The sequence below is a fragment of the Poromitra crassiceps genome, assembly GCF_964638095.1.
Source record: "Poromitra crassiceps genome assembly, contig: HAP1_SCAFFOLD_242, whole genome shotgun sequence".
NCBI classification, from domain to species: Eukaryota; Metazoa; Chordata; class Actinopteri; order Beryciformes; family Melamphaidae; genus Poromitra; species Poromitra crassiceps.
The window spans coordinates 33,932-52,699 of NW_028152152.1; the positions used below are offsets into that span (position 1 = coordinate 33,932).

Consider the following 18,768-nt stretch of genomic DNA (forward strand, 5'->3'; position numbering starts at 1 on the left):
GGTTCAGCGCTAGTTGGCGGCCAATTTCAAAAACAAAACGTCACTATAATAATGAATGAAGTTTGGCAACATTCAGAATTAAGCTACACTGCGGCCAACTTCAGTGACATGTTCATAACGTTACTGCTGCGAGGAGCCGATGGCTGTACCCGGTCGGCATTTAACGTTAGTTACAAAAGCACGTCGACAGTGTTTTCTCACTGCCAGTAGCCTACAGTAGGGTTTGACAGATAGCTAGTCCGACCGGTGTCAGCACAGCCAGCGCTCCCAGTCCTCGCTGCTCGTTATATATATTTCCAAATAGGCGTTATTCTGATAACTGGTCACATATATGTTACGTTCTCAGTCACCCGAAAAATATTAAAAGTTGAAAATGTTTTTTTTTTTTTTTTGCTTGAAACAGCTTTTTGGCAAGTCTAAAAATGACTACGGTAGGCGTCATCTACTTCCGTGTCTAAAACCGGAAAGACGATTACAAAATGACGTCATGCAGAAGCGTCCTTGTATGGGCAAAGAATAAGGTGAATAGATGGGGGATGGATGCTTGCTTCGACAGTACTCACTAGGGCTGTCACTTTTCATTCGAAATTCGAATGCAACTTCGAATGTGGGGGGAGGGGTTCGTTTTCGAAATGTAATTTGAATGTTCGAATTTTTTTTTTTTTTTTTATTATAATTTTTTTTTTTTTTTTTTTTTTTTTTTTATGAACCAAAATTAACCAACTGCTGCTTGCTGGTAATGTTAATCCCATGTCAGAAAAAGTCTCCAGATTTGTCGCGTTAGTCTCTTCTGAGAAAGATTGTCTCCAGGGTCTGAAAAGTTGTCTCGAGTTGGATGCAGCCAAGTTTGTGAGGCAGTGTTGTGACTGTGAGCGTCCAAGCTAACACGTCGGGCTGATGCCCGGTGGCCTGCAGTGGGTTGCACCAGCTGTGCGTAAGTTGAAACGTAAGCTAGTTTGAACGTAAAGTCTCACTAAGTCCGAGTTTACGCACTACTAAAAATATTTGGGTTGCACCAAGTGAAATAGTTACAACGTAGGCATAAGTTAGAACTTAAAATTTACACCTACGTCTTACTAGGTGTAAAGTCCTCCGTAAAATAGCAGTCGGCACGGATTGCAACTTGGCACCGTGGCGCATCGTTGTTTTGCGTCTGCAACGCGCTCTCCGTGATAAATTACACCCTTTGATATTTATGACTCACGCTTTTGTTTCCCACAAGCTGCAGCACTGCATACAAATTAAAATAACCGCAACAATTTAGTGAGGCAGGATGGTGGTATAGCCTACAATACTGATGAAGAGCTCACAGATAAACGTTAACAGTAATATGAACCTAAACGAACGTTACTCAATAACGTTCTCATTTGATTAGTGTTGATGAAATATGAAAGCACTAATTTGCGGTGGGCAACATGTCCTGTTTTCACTCCACTTAAACAACCGTAAATAAACACCGTTTCCACCGTGCTTTTCACTGATTGGTCACAGATACTGTACACGTCATTGTCTGCGACACTATTTTGGTTAGTATGGACTTTAGGGTCTACTAGTTAAGATGTACCTTACGTCTCCGTGGTGCAACCAAACAAAGACACAACTTTAGTGTCAAACTAACTAGTTTGAACGTAGCAGTTAGTGTGGACTTTACACCCTAACTTAAGACAGAACTTACGTTCAGCTGGTGCAACAGGCTGCTGGACTGAAAAAAAAAAAAAAAAAATTTTTTTTTTTTTTTTAATTAACCAAAAAACTTCGAATATATTCGAACGAATTTCGGGCAATTAAAGTTCGTTCGAATTTTATTTTGGGGAAAAAGTGACAGCCCTAGTACTCACATGCCTTGGTGTTTTGACAGTAGACCGTGGACTCATCTCCATCTTCTCCTCTGACCACATCCCAACCCCCTCCTCTCTCTCTCTCTCCATCTATCTCCGTCTTGCTCAAATCCCTCTCTCCTCCCCAGCTCACACATTTGCTCCACCAGACTAATGAGAGAGGAGAGGATGACACTTCTGTTCACAAGATGAATGATGTCTGGTTTGAATCAGAGAGAGAGAGAGAGAGAAACACTTACACGTTTAGGCCGTTAATTGCTCCGCCCCCCCAAAGAAAGTCAAATTAACATTTAGATGTTTTGTGTGTGTGTGTGTGTGTGTGTGTGTGTGTGTGTGTGTGTGTGGGGCTCCCACAGTGGAGACAGTAATGAGAGACACACGCTGAGGGGCCAGCGGAGTGTAACGGCAGGACAGACGGCGACGTCGTGCTGCGTCGATCACACACTCTTGGGCTCGGCCTAAATGCCCTCTGCTGGCTACTGCTTTAATGACACACACACACGTTATTAACTCACACACACACACACACGCACACACAAACACACACATACACACTCACTCACACACTCGCACACGCACACACACACTCTTTCTAAAGCTGCGTTCACACCGACCTATTCAAGTTTTTCGCTGGCATCGAGTTTATATACAAAGTCAATGCAAACGAGCGATTGAGCGTATATTCACCCAGGAGAAAAATCGCTGGGCGTCCGAGCGACAGAGACAGAGCGATAGGGAGAAAATACGCTCGTCGCCCGAGATGAAATATCCCAACTCGAGCGAAATTACGCTGGCATCAGTCGCTCGCTGTTCAACGCTGATTGGCTGCCGTGTGAGAGTGAGTCAAGGATCACACCGGCTTGGAACAAACCGCTGGTTTATTGTGTGGCAACAAACCGCATTGACAGGCTGACAGCTGACATGAAGTGAAGTCTGTACTACCGGTATGGAGCTCGCATTAGGAGCACGCTGATAGGCTTTAGCTTGTAAACAAATACGGTGGCTCGTAGTGGACAAACATCATGACATTGCGTAACGTTATAGCCCCCACATGTCCGTCAATTCGTGTGCCTGTTGACGAGCGATTTAAACAGAGCGACAGAGCGATTCCAAAGGGTTGAATCAAGTGACAGAGAGAAAAATAAATATCTCGGTGTGAACACAGCTTTAGGTCTCTTTCACTCCGTCCGTCCCCCCCTCCAGGTGTACTTGGCCAATTCCCCCTGCTGTCCCGGGGCGTTGCTCCACCCCCTCTGCTGTCCCGGGGCGTTGCTCCGCCCCCTCTGCTGTCCCGGGGCGTTGCTCCGCCCCCTCTGCCGATCTGAGGAGAGTGCCAGATTAGCACACGCTTCCTCCGATACATGTGCAGTCGCCAGCAGCTTCTTGTCACCTGACACAGAGGAGTTTCACAGGACTTAGCATGTGGAAGGATCACACTATTCCCCCCAGTTCCCCTCCACCAGAACAGATGCCCCCCCGACCGATCGGATCAATCCGACTTCCCACCCACAGACACGGCCAATTGTGCCTGTATGTACAGTACACCACCCGACCAAGCCGGAGGTAACGCGGGGGCTCGAACCTGCGACCCTCGTGTTGGTAGGAACACATACTGTATGCATATTGCACGCGCACGATCAAAAAAGCCAAAAAAGTCTTTCCCATTCAGTTCTTCTTCTCTGTCATTTGTTTTGCAGAGGAAGAACAACATCAGAAACAGACAAATATGCCTTTGGCATTTTCAAAGAGACATTCCACTTAATTGCATCTGAAAAAGCATTTCCTCCTAAACACCATAACAGCTTTCACATTTCAGTCAACCGTGCAAAGCATTTCTTCTACCTGTCTGTGTGTGTGTGTGTGTGTGTGTGTGTGTGTGTGTGTGTGTGTCTGTGTCTGCGTGCATGCGTGCGTGCGTGCGTGCGTGTACGTCTCTGTGTGTGTGTGTGTGTGTGTGTGTCTGTGTCTGCGTGCGTGCGTGTACGTCTCTGTGTGTGTGTGTGTGTGTGTGTGTGTGTGTGTGTGTAGCATGTGAGGTCAAACGTGCTCTTTGATAGCGCCCGCTGTTGCCCATAGCGCTGAACAGCATCTCGTTAGTGAACATGGGGCTGAGACTGTGTTTGGTAAATATTTAAAGTGCCTTGTTGTTCCTACATCCCCACCCGCTCGCTGTTCGTTACGCGCCATCTTTTATTCATAAATACCAAACTCAAATTAGTTTTCACCCAATTCTGAAATATGAATGTAATTAAGTATGTTTTCTCTCCAGCCCTGCACACAGCCAGGCACAAGAAAGATCCTTAATAATTAATCAGGTCGCTCATTCATTATTCATCAGCTGAGATGGACGTGTAAATGCCTTGACACCCATAAAAGAGTGTGGGGGTGAGAGGGAGAGGCTGGGGCAGAGTGTGGGGGTGAGAGGGAGAGGCTGGGGCAGAGTGTGGGGGTGAGAGGGAGAGGCTGGGGCAGAGTGTGGGGGTGAGAGGGAGAGGCTGGGGCAGAGTGTGGGGGTGAGAGGGAGAGGCTGGGGCAGAGTGTGGGGGTGAGAGGGAGAGGCTGGGGCAGAGTGTGGGGGTGAGAGGGAGAGGCTGGGGCAGAGTGTGGGGGTGAGAGGGAGAGGCTGGGGCAGAGTGTGGGGGTGAGAGGGAGAGGCTGGGGCAGAGTGTGGGGGTGAGAGGGAGGAGCCTGGGGCAGAGTGTGGGGGTGAGAGGGAGGAGCCTGGGGCAGAGTGTGGGGGTGAGAGGGAGGAGCCTGGGGCAGAGTGTGGGGGTGAGAGGGAGGAGCCTGGGGCAGAGTGTGGGGGTGAGAGGGAGAGGCTGGGGCAGAGTGTGGGGGTGAGAGGGAGAGGCTGGGGCAGAGTGTGGGGGTGAGAGGGAGAGGCTGGGGCAGAGTGTGGGGGTGAGAGGGAGAGGCTGGGGCAGAGTGTGGGGGTGAGAGGGAGAGGCTGGGGCAGAGTATGGGGGTGAGAGGGAGGAGCCTGGGGCAGAGTGTGGGGGTGAGAGGGAGGAGCTGGGGCAGAGTGTGGGGGTGAGAGGGAGGAGCCTGGGGCTGAGTGTGGGGGTGAGAGGGAGAGGCTGGGGCAGAGTGTGGGGGTGAGAGGGAGAGGCTGGGGCAGAGTGTGGGGGTGAGAGGGAGGGGCTGGGGCAGAGTGTGGGGGTGAGAGGGAGGAGCCTGGGGCAGAGTGTGGGGGTGAGAGGGAGAGGCTGGGGCAGAGTGTGGGGGTGAGAGGGAGAGGCAACATCAACAGAGGGTGCAGAATTTTCGCACCCCCCCCCCCCAAAGGTCCAAGCTACCCCCAAAGACCCAAAAGATCTGGGGCCGGTTGCACCAAGTGGTCTTACGACTGGTCTTAAGCCACGCCGGTCGTAACTTTACGACCTAACAGCTATGCTGGTTGCACCAAGAGGGCTTAAGCCTTATTTTCACTAAGCCCAGACGTAACTCTTATGCCTGGTCAGGAGGAGGCGTAGTGCCTGCCCGTAACTAGTCTCTTAAAACAGACTGTATCATCTACATCCGGCGAATGCAGCTATATACAGTCTGTACGTTACACCCCCAGAACATGCACAAGGAAGTTGGGAAAAAAACCTTCAGACTGGAAGGAAGTTCTACGGAATCCGACCAATCACGACACGCGAATGCGGCATATTGGATTCTGATTGGACTAATGAGCGGAAGACCCGCCTTTCTGCTTCCCATTCCGGTTGGTGCATGATTCTCCCCCACAAGTACAGACGGTATGGCGGAAGCATTTGAAAATTGCGGAAGCCAACTCTTTACTCTCTTTTTCTTACCGTCATCGTCACCGTCGTAACGTCGCCATCGAAGCATGATGTTAGATTATAACGAACTAGTTGTGTGGCTTAGCCTTCCCAAATGTTGCCGTTAGTTTTTTAGAATTTAATACATAGAATTGGGAACATTACATTCAATTTCATTCAGACTGTCTGGCACTCAATCGCCGCCATTTTTCCCCCGGAGCGAGGGAGGGTGTAGTGATGCACATACATTAGTGGCTGATAGAGCGTAGTGGCACAGTGCGCTCCAAGCAGGTCGCGAGGCACATTTTTGCAACATCATCCAATCAGGGGGCATTCCCTGGCAATTCACATGGACGCGCATTACTACGACCGGCGTAGTTAAGACCAGACATAAGCCGTGTTGGTGCAAAGGCATAAATCCACTCTAAAGACTGGTGTTAACTAAGACCGACGTAGGAGTTACGACCAGTAACCAGCTGTGAAAACACTTTGCTCTATACTTTGTGACAGTGACTGATATGTATTTGTGTTTTTGTCTTGCCTGACTTTCTGTCACTGTGACTGTCGTCCTGTCTTTTGTAATTGACTGTTACTTGCCTTGCATTGATCTTCTGTGTGTCTTTGAGCCTGTGAAGCGCTCTGAGTCCTCCTCTCTGTGTCTTTGAGCCTGTGAAGCGCTCTGAGTCCTCCTCTCTGTGTCTTTGAGCCTGTGAAGCGCTCTGAGTCCTCCTCTCTGTGTCTTTGAGCCTGTGAAGCGCTCTGAGTCCTCCTCTCTGTGTCTTTGAGCCTGTGAAGCGCTCTGAGTCCTCTCTGTGTCTTTGAGCCTGTGAAGCGCTCTGAGTCCTCCTCTCTGTGTGTCTTTGAGCCTGTGAAGCGCTCTGAGTCCTCCTCTCTGTGTGTCTTTGAGCCTGTGAAGCGCTCTGAGTCCTCCTCTCTGTGTCTTTGAGCCTGTGAAGCGCTCTGAGTCCTCCTCTCTGTGTCTTTGAGCCTGTGAAGCGCTCTGAGTCCTCCTCTCTGTGTCTTTGAGCCTGTGAAGCGCTCTGAGTCCTCTCTGTGTCTTTGAGCCTGTGAAGCGCTCTGAGTCCTCCTCTCTGTGTCTTTGAGCCTGTGAAGCGCTCTGAGTCCTCTCTGTGTCTTTGAGCCTGTGAAGCGCTCTGAGTCCTCCTCTCTGTGTCTTTGAGCCTGTGAAGCGCTCTGAGTCCTCCTCTCTGTGTCTTTGAGCCTGTGAAGCGCTCTGAGTCCTCCTCTCTGTGTCTTTGAGCCTGTGAAGCGCTCTGAGTCCTCCTCTCTGTGTCTTTGAGCCTGTGAAGCGCTCTGAGTCCTCCTCTCTGTGTCTTTGAGCCTGTGAAGCGCTCTGAGTCCTCTCTGTGTCTTTGAGCCTGTGAAGCGCTCTGAGTCCTCTCTGTGTCTTTGAGCCTGTGAAGCGCTCTGAGTCCTCCTCTCTGTGTCTTTGAGCCTGTGAAGCGCTCTGAGTCCTCCTCTCTGTGTCTTTGAGCCTGTGAAGCGCTCTGAGTCCTCCTCTCTGTGTCTTTGAGCCTGTGAAGCGCTCTGAGTCCTCCTCTCTGTGTCTTTGAGCCTGTGAAGCGCTCTGAGTCCTCCTCTCTGTGACCAGTGCTATTATACAAATCAAGTGTACTTACTTACTTACTAACCTGAGCCAAATGTTACGCACACCAGTGAGCATGATGGGACCGACGGACTCAGCTTACTGTCATGTGTCGTCGCCCCAAAAGCCCCATCCTGACATCCTGAGCTACAGGAGGAAAAAACCCTGAGGATGATAGAGTGAAAGAACCCTGAGGATGATAGAGTGAAAGAACCCTGAGGATGATAGAGTGAAAGAACCCTGAGGATGATAGAGTGAAAGAACCCTGAGGATGATAGAGTGAAAGAACCCTGAGGATGATAGAGTGAAAGAACCCTGAGGATGATAGAGTGAAAGAGGGAGTGTCAGAGGACTTAAGTCTCAGAAGGAGAAAGGGAGGGAAGTGGATGGAGACCACATTGACTTAGGCAGCCACCACGTTGTATTTTGCCCCATAAGCTAAGCTAAGCTCTCCTCTCCTCTCCTCTCCTCTCCTCTCCTCTCCTCTCCTCTCCTCTCCTCTCCTCTCCTCTCCTCTCCTCTCCTCTCCTCTCCTCTCCTCCTCTCCTCTCCCCTCCTCTCCTCTCCTCTCCCCTCCTCTCCTCCTCTCTCCTCCTCCTCTCCTCTCCTCTCCTCCTCCCCTCCTCTCCTCTCCCCTCCTCTCCTCTCCTCCTCTCCCCTCCTCTCCCCTCCTCTCCTCTGCCTCTCCCCTCCTCTCCTCTCCCCTCTCCTCCTCTCCCCTCCTCTCCTCTCCTCCTCTCCTCTCCTCTCCTCTCCTCCTCTCCTCTCCCCTCCTCTCCTCTCCTCTCCTACTCCTCTCCTCTCCTACTCCTCTCCTCTCCTCTCCTCCTCACTCTGTGTTGTGATGTATGTCGACAGGGTGGGGCCATAGGACCACAGAGAGCTGTCTGGGTATAGCTTCCTCAGAAGTTGAAGTAGAGTGAGTCTGACAACACAGGGAGGTTAGTCGGGAGCTCCGCTACACTGCTTCCACTCAGACAATAGACATGCTGGTGTGTCCTGTCTTTACTTGGACAGGACAGCCACACGACCCTGAGACGGCGTTGGTCTCTCCTCATGTCGGATGAAGAGAGGCTTTCTCTTCAAGGAACTTTTCCTGTACAGCAGTGATACTCAACTTGCGGCCCGCGGGCCACATGCGGCCCGCCGGCGCCCCCTGTGTGGCCCGCGATGGAATTGCAAAAACAGTGCACCTGAACACAACATGCAAGATACTGAATTATAAGTGTCCAAATGTTCATGTCATTCTGGCCAATACTCACACTTCTGTTATAGCATTTCAGTCTGGAATATGGAATAATCTTTCAATAATCTATGATTTAGCTGCTAAATTGTCAAATACTGCCGTCTGCTCGCTACCCAGGCACTTATGTATGTACTTAACCTAACTAACTTAACCTAACTAACTATCCGGTGTGCACAACATTGTCAGACTAAACTCCGGCTGACACCCCAAAAACCTACAATCCGCTACAGAAAAATGTATATTGTTTGTTTATTAACTGGCCCCTGGCCTTCTATAATTTCACGAAAGTGGCAAAGCAAGTTGAGTATCCCTGTAGTACAGTATGTGGGTGGCCCGCATGCTTCCATATGTGCGTGTGTTGTGTGTGCGTGTGTGCGTGCGCGTGCGTGTGCGTGTGTGTGTGTGTGTTGTGTGTGCGTGTGTGTGTGTGTGTTGTGTGTGCGTGTGTGTGTGTGCGTGTGTGTTGTGTGTGCGTGTGTGTGTGTGTGTGTGCGTGTGTGTGTGTGTGTTGTGCGTGTGTGTGTGTGTTTGTGCGTGCGTGCGCGTGCGTGTGTGTGTGTGTGTTTTGGCGTGAGCCAGCCCGTTCAGATTTATGAGTTGATAATTACTACCAAAACCAAATGACAACATTAAAAACGTTGCCTGTGTGCACTCACTGCCAGGCAGCTGAGATGAGACTCTAACCAACCGCTCGTCTCTCCACAGTACCGACTCTCCGTGATGCACGTCATGCAGTGATGCTGCACTCACAGGGCCGACGCCAGGCAATCAAACAGCCAGCCATGATCTTTTTCACCTCAGCCACGCTCCAACTGATCCCCCTATGGCTTTTTTGTGTGGGCAAATTGTAGCTTGTCGGAGAGGTGTGGACAGTTTACCAGTCTGAGAGGTGTGGACAGTTTACCAGTCTGAGAGGTGTGGACAGTTTACCAGTCTGAGAGGTGTGGACACAGTTTACCAGTCTGAGAGGTGTGGACACACTTTACCAGTCTGAGAGGTGTGGACACAGTTTACCAGTCTGAGAGGTGTGGACACAGTTTACCAGTCTGAGAGGTGTGGACACAGTTTACCAGTCTGAGAGGTGTGGACACAGTTTACCAGTCTGAGAGGTGTTGACACAGTTTACCAGTCTGAGAGGTGTTGACACAGTTTACCAGTCTGAGAGGTGTGGACAGTTTACCAGTCTGAGAGGTGTGGACACAGTTTACCAGTCTGAGAGGTGTGGACACAGTTTACCAGTCTGAGAGGTGTGGACACAGTTTACCAGTCTGAGAGGTGTGGACACAGTTTACCAGTCTGAGAGGTGTGGACAGTTTACCAGTCTGAGAGGTGTGGACACAGTTTACCAGTCTGAGAGGTGTGGACACAGTTTACCAGTCTGAGAGGTGTGGACACAGTTTACCAGTCTGAGAGGTGTGGACACAGTTTACCAGTCTGAGAGGTGTGGACACAGTTTACCAGTCTCAGAGGTGTGGACACAGTTTACCAGTCTGAGCGGTGTGGACAGTTTACCAGTCTGAGAGGTGTGGACACAGTTTACCAGTCTGAGCGGTGTGGACAGTTTACCAGTCTGAGAGGTGTGGACACAGTTTACCAGTCTGAGAGGTGTGGACAGTTTACCAGTCTGAGAGGTGTGGACACAGTTTACCAGTCTGAGAGGTGTGGACACAGTTTACCAGTCTGAGAGGTGTGGACACAGTTTACCAGTCTGAGAGGTGTGGACACAGTTTACCAGTCTGAGAGGTGTGGACACAGTTTACCAGTCTGAGAGGTGTGGACAGTTTACCAGTCTGAGAGGTGTGGACACAGTTTACCAGTCTGAGAGGTGTGGACACAGTTTACCAGTCTGAGAGGTGTGGACACAGTTTACCAGTCTGAGAGGTGTGGACACAGTTTACCAGTCTGAGAGGTGTGGACAGTTTACCAGTCTGAGCGGTGTGGACAGTTTACCAGTCTGAGAGGTGTGGACACAGTTTACCAGTCTGAGAGGTGTGGACACAGTTTACCAGTCTGAGAGGTGTGGACACAGTTTACCAGTCTGAGAGGTGTGGACACAGTTTACCAGTCTGAGAGGTGTGGACAGTTTACCAGTCTGAGAGGTGTGGACACAGTTTACCAGTCTGAGAGGTGTGGACACAGTTTACCAGTCTGAGAGGTGTGGACACAGTTTACCAGTCTGAGAGGTGTGGACAGTTTACCAGTCTGAGAGGTGTGGACACAGTTTACCAGTCTGAGAGGTGTGGACACACTTTACCAGTCTGAGAGGTGTGGACACAGTTTACCAGTCTGAGAGGTGTGGACACAGTTTACCAGTCTGAGAGGTGTTGACACAGTTTACCAGTCTGAGAGGTGTGGACACAGTTTACCAGTCTGAGAGGTGTTGACACAGTTTACCAGTCTGAGAGGTGTGGACACAGTTTACCAGTCTGAGAGGTGTGGACACAGTTTACCAGTCTGAGCGGTGTGGACACAGTTTACCAGTCTCAGAGGTGTGGACACAATTTACCAGTCTGAGAGGTGTGGACACAGTTTACCAGTCTGAGAGGTGTGGACACAGTTTACCAGTCTGAGAGGTGTGGACAGTTTACCAGTCTGAGAGGTGTGGACACAGTTTACCAGTCTGAGAGGTGTGGACACAGTTTACCAGTCTGAGAGGTGTGGACACAGTTTACCAGTCTGAGAGGTGTGGACACAGTTTACCAGTCTGAGAGGTGTGGACACAGTTTACCAGTCTGAGAGGTGTGGACACAATTTACCAGTCTGAGAGGTGTTGACACAGTTTACCAGTCTGAGAGGTGTTGACACAGTTTACCAGTCTGAGAGGTGTTGACAGTTTACCAGTCTGAGAGGTGTTGACACAGTTTACCAGTCTGAGAGGTGTGGACACACTTTACCAGTCTGAGAGGTGTGGACACAGTTTACCAGTCTGAGAGGTGTGGACACAGTTTACCAGTCTGAGAGGTGTGGACACAGTTTACCAGTCTGAGAGGTGTTGACACAGTTTACCAGTCTGAGAGGTGTGGACACAGTTTACCAGTCTGAGTGGTGTTGTCATATGAGCCATGGCTCTAAAATTGTCATATGGTGTGACATCAAAGTTATTATATATAAAACGAAAATGGGGTATACTTTTCTTCATTCCCCCCCCCACCCTAAATTAACTTCTTTTATAAATGAATGACTAATACTATAGACAGAATTGTAAAGTGAATTGAATATGGAACAATGACACGATGACATGAATAAAGACTAAAAAAGAACATTTTGCAATCAGATTGTAATTATTGTTTCTTGCTCAGCATTCTTTCTATATATATATATATTTACATTATGTAGAGAGAGAGAGGAAAGAGTGAGAGACTGTGCTCCAATACTTTGCTCAAATTCTGTATGAGCATGTGTAGCTACATCTGAAGCCCGTGGCACACCAATCAAACATTCTACAACAAACACAGACGTTTGTTTGGTGTGCCATGACAGTCTGTCTTTATTTGGAATTGTTTTTATTTCTCTTTGTTTTTAGTGTTAACTCAACAGTTACAAAGGATCTGACACAATCTGGGAACCCAGAGTCTATCAGTCTGACGACTAATATGACTCTGGGACAGACGCTTGATAACTCAGGGTTTCCGCTGTATGGATGTGGATGTCCCGCCCCTTCCGTCATTGTTTAGAGTCCGATGACGTCTCATATGCAGCTATTTATTATTATTAGATCTACAATCCATCAGCTCAACTCCATTCTTGCATCAGTTGGGATGGTAAACAACAATAACGGCGGCGCACAGAAGCTAGAGTCATATTAGTCGTCAGACTGATCGTCAACAGCATTGGCCTTTTTAGACCCTTTTTAAAAGAGTACTGGAATTAGTCTTATTATTATCTGCATGTAAACGTATCCACAGAGAAGCTTATTTGTCTAATGGCTATTTTTGCCTGTTTCAAGTGTTGTGATACTAAAGGTCCTTACACATCGGGAGCGTTTTTTTCGTGCGATTAATTCGCACGTCAATAATATTTTCCGAACCTATATCAGTCAATGCAACCGTGCATACCAACGGCGAAGTTTCGCTGAGCGTTATTGCGGTGTTTATTTTTTCGAACCACGGTCGATTTTTCAGAAATCCGCTTCCGACGTGTACACATCTGTGGCTGTGATTGACAGGTGGGTCAAAACTCGCATCGCAATTTCGTGCCGTATATTCGCATCGCTCTTGATGTGTAAGGACCTTAATTGTTGCCGTTTTCACCTCCAAAAGTTATATATTTACCTCAGTTCTTTTCAATAAGTGTAACAGATATACTTTTGTGTTTGAGATGCTTGAATAAACACATTCATTTAGTGGGAATTGATGCCATCTGTGCTGGGTTCATCTTCATATTGGGAGATAGAGTATAGGCTCGTTATCTTTCTCCTCTGTGCTGTTTGTGTTAATGCTCTCTCTCTCTCTCTCTCTCTCTCTCTCTCTCTCTCTCTCTCTCTCTCTCTCTCTCTCTCTCTCTCTCTCTCCCTCTCTCTCTCTCTCTCTCTCTCTCTCCCTCTCTCTCTCTCTCTCTCTCTCTCTCTCTCTCTCTCCCTCTCTCTCTCTCTCTCCTGTTCTCTCTTTCTCCATCCCTCCATCTCTCAGGGCCACGGCAACACACCGAGGACAGATCATCTTCAAGGACGCACTGGCCCAGCAGCTCTGCGAGCAGGGAGGTGAGTAGCAAGGAGAGCACACACACACACACACGCACACGCACTCACACACACACACACACACACGCACACACACACGCACACACACTCACACACACACACACACACACACACACACACACACACACACACCTATACCCCTACACGTGCACATAGTGTACATGCGTGCTCACACATATTGGCCACATGCATGTTACTGTAGTCACAAACACACACCCGCACGCACGGACATGATACACACCCACACACACACACACACACACACACACACACACACACATACACACACGACCACTTCCTATTACCGTCCATCATATACACACACACTGTTAGAGTATGGATGACATATGGTTGACATGCTGCTTCTTCATGATGGTGGCTCTGCAGCACTTCTCTCTCTCTGTCTAATGATGCAGCTGAAGCCAGGGATATTTGCTTGTCCTATATTGCCAGCTTAATTTCAGCTTATGCTAAACCCAGCTCTTTTTTTTCTTCTTCTGGTTTTTCCCCCTCGCCCAACCGCCCGCCTGCCCGCCTGCCCGCCGGAGATTTGCGCTTTATGGCCAACTTGTTGTATCCACTTTCTGTGACAGCCCTAAGTAGCTATTGACAGACAGCGCTGTCCCACTCTGCATGCGCTGAGTGTGCATAATTGCTTGTTTACAGGCGAAAAAGCCTCCTCCTCACTCAAGAACTCCTTCCTTGTAGATCAAATGTGACTTTAGCTTTGAAAGTGGAGCTGCTGCTGCACACTGGATGCTAATGGGAGCTTTTTGCGCGCCTGTTTCAAGGGGAATTGCAATCTCAACTTTTAAAATCTGTTATTTAGTCTATATCAGAGCTAGAATTAAATGGTCGTCTGGCGCATCTTGCAGTGCCAGAGACAAGAGAGAAGATTCTTCTTGGTGGTCCTCAGCAGTAGGTCATTGGAGACGGTACCAGCGACTGTAGCACATGATGCCAGGCAGAGAGGGATCAGCTCCATGGCTCTGTGCCACTTGGAAAACATGAAGCATGGAGCCCTCAGTCAGAGAGAGAGAGAGAGAGAGGAGCAGGGAGAGAATGAGAGGAGTTTGGTGAGGAGTGTAATCTGCTAATACCACTTTCACACCCACCCAACCACAAGGTTTGAGCCAGGGTTACTTCCATATTCAACCCTGATTTTGTCAATTCAGACACTCAACACAGATGAATCCCTGCTCATGACAATTCAGATAGGACCTGCATGCAATTAGAATAACAAATAGCAACTCAGGTGACCCTGTCTGACCCTGGTCCGAGCCGGTTAACCCTTTCAGACACAAAGTCAACCTGGGAATGACACTGGTTGGACTTTGGTGTGAAATGGGCTATCTCAGGTGTGGAGGTGCTGGCAGTGGCGGAGGTGGTGGTGGTGAGACGAGATAGACACTGAGGAGAGAGACAGATGACAGAGCCAGAGAGATGAAGAAGAGGAGTTAGGTGAGGAGGACTCGTTTCAGTAATGAGACTTCCTGTCTCACTGAAGGAGAGAAGGAAGGATGAAGAGATGAAGGGATGGAGGAGGGAGGGCATTCGTGAGAAAGTTGAAGGTCATACATTGCAGGTTGATGCTGGAGAGACGAGATGAGAGCGGGCGACCGACCTTGTTACAGGCTAATTGCTTTGACGGCCAATAATGTGTCCCTCTGTCTGTTGCCGATTTACACCAGGACATCTGAATTACAAATGAGAAATGAACATGCCGTGGGCAACAGGAGAGGAGGAGAGAGGAGACCAGGCAGACACAGGGAGAGAGAGAGAGAGGAGACCAGGCAGACACACAGAGAGAGAGAGAGAGGAGACCAGGCAGACACACAGAGAGAGAGAGAGAGGAGACCAGGCAGACACACACAGAGAGAGAGAGAGAGAGAGGAGACCAGGCAGACACACAGAGAGAGAGAGAGGAGACCAGGCAGACACAGAGAGAGAGAGAGAGAGAGGAGACCAGGCAGACACACAGAGAGAGAGAGAGGAGACCAGGCAGACACAGAGAGAGAGAGAGAGAGAGGAGACCAGGCAGACACACAGAGAGAGAGAGAGAGAGAGAGAGAGAGGAGACCAGGCAGACACACAGATAGAGAGAGAGGGGAGACCAGGCAGACACACAGAGAGAGAGAGAGAGAGGAGACCAGGCAGACACAGAGAGAGAGAGAGAGAGAGGAGACCAGGCAGACACACAGAGAGAGAGAGGAGACCAGGCAGACACACAGAGAGAGAGAGAGAGGAGACCAGGCAGACACAGAGAGAGAGAGAGAGAGGAGACCAGGCAGACACACAGAGAGAGAGAGAGAGGAGACCAGGCAGACACACAGAGAGAGAGAGAGAGGAGACCAGGCAGACACACAGAGAGAGAGAGAGAGGAGACCAGGCAGACACACAGAGAGAGAGAGAGAGGAGACCAGGCAGACACAGAGAGAGAGAGAGAGGAGACCAGGCAGACACACAGAGAGAGAGAGAGAGGAGACCAGGCAGACACACAGAGAGAGAGAGAGGAGACCAGGCAGACACACAGAGAGAGAGAGAGAGGAGACCAGGCAGACACAGAGAGAGAGAGAGGAGACCAGGCAGACACACAGAGAGAGAGAGGAGACCAGGCAGACACACAGAGAGAGAGAGAGAGGAGACCAGGCAGACACAGAGAGAGAGAGAGAGAGGAGACCAGGCAGACACACAGAGAGAGAGAGAGAGGAGACCAGGCAGACACACAGAGAGAGAGAGAGAGGAGACCAGGCAGACACACAGAGAGAGAGAGAGAGGAGACCAGGCAGACACACAGAGAGAGAGAGAGAGAGGAGACCAGGCAGACACAGAGAGAGAGAGAGAGGAGACCAGGCAGACACAGAGAGAGAGAGAGAGAGAGGAGACCAGGCAGACACAGAGAGAGAGAGAGAGAGGAGACCAGGCAGACACACAGAGAGAGAGAGGAGACCAGGCAGACACACAGAGAGAGAGAGAGGAGACCAGGCAGACACACACACAGAGAGAGAGAGAGAGAGAGAGAGAGAGAGAGAGGAGGCAGACACAGAGAGAGAGAGAGAGAGGAGACCAGGCAGACACACAGAGAGAGAGAGAGAGGAGACCAGGCAGACACACAGAGAGAGAGAGAGAGGAGACCAGGCAGACACAGAGAGAGAGAGAGGAGACCAGGCAGACACAGAGAGAGAGAGAGAGAGAGAGAGAGAGGAGACCAGGCAGACACAGAGAGAGAGAGAGAGAGAGAGAGAGGAGACCAGGCAGACACAGAGAGAGAGAGAGAGAGAGAGAGAGAGGAGACCAGGCAGACACAGAGAGAGAGAGAGAGGAGACCAGGCAGACACACAGAGAGAGAGAGGAGACCAGGCAGACACAGGGAGAGAGAGAGAGGAGACCAGGCAGACACACACAGAGAGAGAGAGAGAGAGGAGACCAGGCAGACACACAGAGAGAGAGAGAGAGGAGACCAGGCAGACACACAGAGAGAGAGAGGAGACCAGGCAGACACACACAGAGAGAGAGAGGAGACCAGGCAGACACACAGAGAGAGAGAGGAGACCAGGCAGACACAGAAAGAGAGAGAGAGGAGACCAGGCAGACACACAGGGAGAGAGAGAGAGGAGACCAGGCAGACACACAGGGAGAGAGAGAGAGGAGACCAGGCAGACACACAGAGAGAGAGAGAGAGGAGACCAGGCAGACACACAGGGAGAGAGAGAGAGGAGACCAGGCAGACACAGAGAGAGAGAGAGAGAGAGGAGACCAGGCAGACACACAGAGAGAGAGAGAGAGAGGAGACCAGGCAGACACACAGGGAGAGAGAGAGAGAGAGGAGACCAGGCAGACACACAGAGGGAGAGAGAGAGAGAGAGAGAGAGAGAGAGAGGAGACCAGGCAGACACACAGGGAGAGAGAGAGAGAGAGAGAGGAGACCAGGCAGACACACAGAGGGAGAGAGAGAGAGAGAGAGAGAGAGAGAGAGAGAGAGAGAGAGAGAGAGAGAGAGAGAGAGAGAGAGAGGGGCATTGTCCAAGCGGCGACTGGCCACTCCATCCAAACCAAAACCTGCAACTTGAGAAGAGCTGTGCAGGATTTTTTTAAAGTGATGAATTTGGAGTGTGCAATGCTCTCAACATAAAATGAACCCCAGAGAAGCACTATGACATTCAAACTGTGCTCTGGAGCAGCCAGAACTGTATATGGGACCGCTTTAAAGATCGATCATTCAGAAACTAAGGAGCTAAAGTGGAAGTAGAAAAACATCAGTTTAGAATCTTAGTTCCTTTGACAAAGTCAGACTCACGGGGGGGTGAGAGGCAGAGGGCCGGCACGATCAAACAGAGTGCCATGCCAAATTCAGCCACAGAGTGGCAAAGAGAGTGCAGGTTGCTCCGAGCAAAAGTTTCTTCAAATCGAGGCATTAGCATTCAAAGTTGAATCAAATATACGGGGGCCAGCTCAGAAGTCCATGTGCTTAAGACTGTGGCTTTGAGGAGGGTAGGAATAAAAGCTATCTAAAGCAGGGTTATGATCTATATGCAGCAGTACAGACGTGATGGAGAGAAGCAGGGAGCGATGGAGAGGATGCGAGAGGGAGAAGGCTGCTCGAGTAAGAAGGGCAATCAGAGGTGATCAGCCAGGCTGAATGAAGCAGATTCTAAGCAGGGAGCCAGAGAACGCAGCTAACGTCACAGGCTGAATATGAGCTTAGAAATAGGAAGAGAGGGGCGGAGAAAGAGATCATGCCAGTACATTCTAATGTCAAAGATTAGGGATGAAGAAAGGTAAGAGGAGGAGAGGAGGGGAGGGGGGTGAGGAGGGGAGGAGCGGGGGAGAGGAGCGGAGAGGGGGAGAGGAGAGGAGAGGAGAGGGGAGATGAGATGAGAGGAGGAGAGAGGAGAGGAGGGGAGGGGAGATGAGATGAGAGGAGAGAGGAGGGGAGAGGGGGAGGAGTGGAGAAGAGGGCGGAGAGGGGGAGAGGAGGGGAGATGAGAGGGGAGATGAGAGGAGGAGGGGAGAGGAGGGGAGATGAGAGGGGAGAGAAGAGGAGAGAGGAGAGGAGAAGAGGGGAGGAGATATGAAAGGAGAGATGAGAGGAGGAGAGAGGAGAAGAGGGGAGGAGATATGAGAGGAGAGGAGGAGGAGAGGAGGAGTGGAGAGGAGAAGTGAGGAGAGGAGAGGAGAGGAGAGGAGAGGAGAGGAGAGGAGAGGGGAGGGGAGGAGAGGAGAGGAGAGGAGAAGAGAGGGAGACCCTTAACTTGCTGTGGAACTTCTGGCATCCTGCACTTTCCCTGTCATTAACAGAAACAAGTTAACGGAGACAGGTGTTTGTTTTAATGTTCCCAGTCAGCTAAAAGCCTGCTCAGACATAAGGAGAGGTGTGAAGAAGTGTGTGTGTGTGTGTGTGTGTGTGTGTGTGTGTGCATGCGTGTAAGAGGATCTGTCTGTGGTGGTGCTGGGGGATGCCTCGCCCCAGACACAGTAACCCCCACCCCCCCCCACCCCCTTTTTCTGCTGTGCCAGCACTCTTTCTCACCCTGTCTCTCCATCCCACCTTCCCCTCCTCCCTCCAGCTCCCCCTCTGGTCTGGCTTTGATCTGCACCCAGTTTACCCCCATTAC

General features: G+C 50.2%; 1 protein-coding gene across 1 annotated transcript in view; it reads left to right on the forward strand.

Moving 5' to 3' along the window:
• The window catches only part of LOC310770832 (reelin-like), a gene marked incomplete at both ends in the record, with an annotated part of 171,487 nt that overhangs the window by 27,955 nt on the left and 124,764 nt on the right, over positions 1 to 18,768 (forward strand). The window contains 1 exon segment of the mRNA XM_083663543.1: positions 13,083 to 13,153. Coding sequence (XP_083519669.1) covers positions 13,083 to 13,153 — 71 coding nt within the window.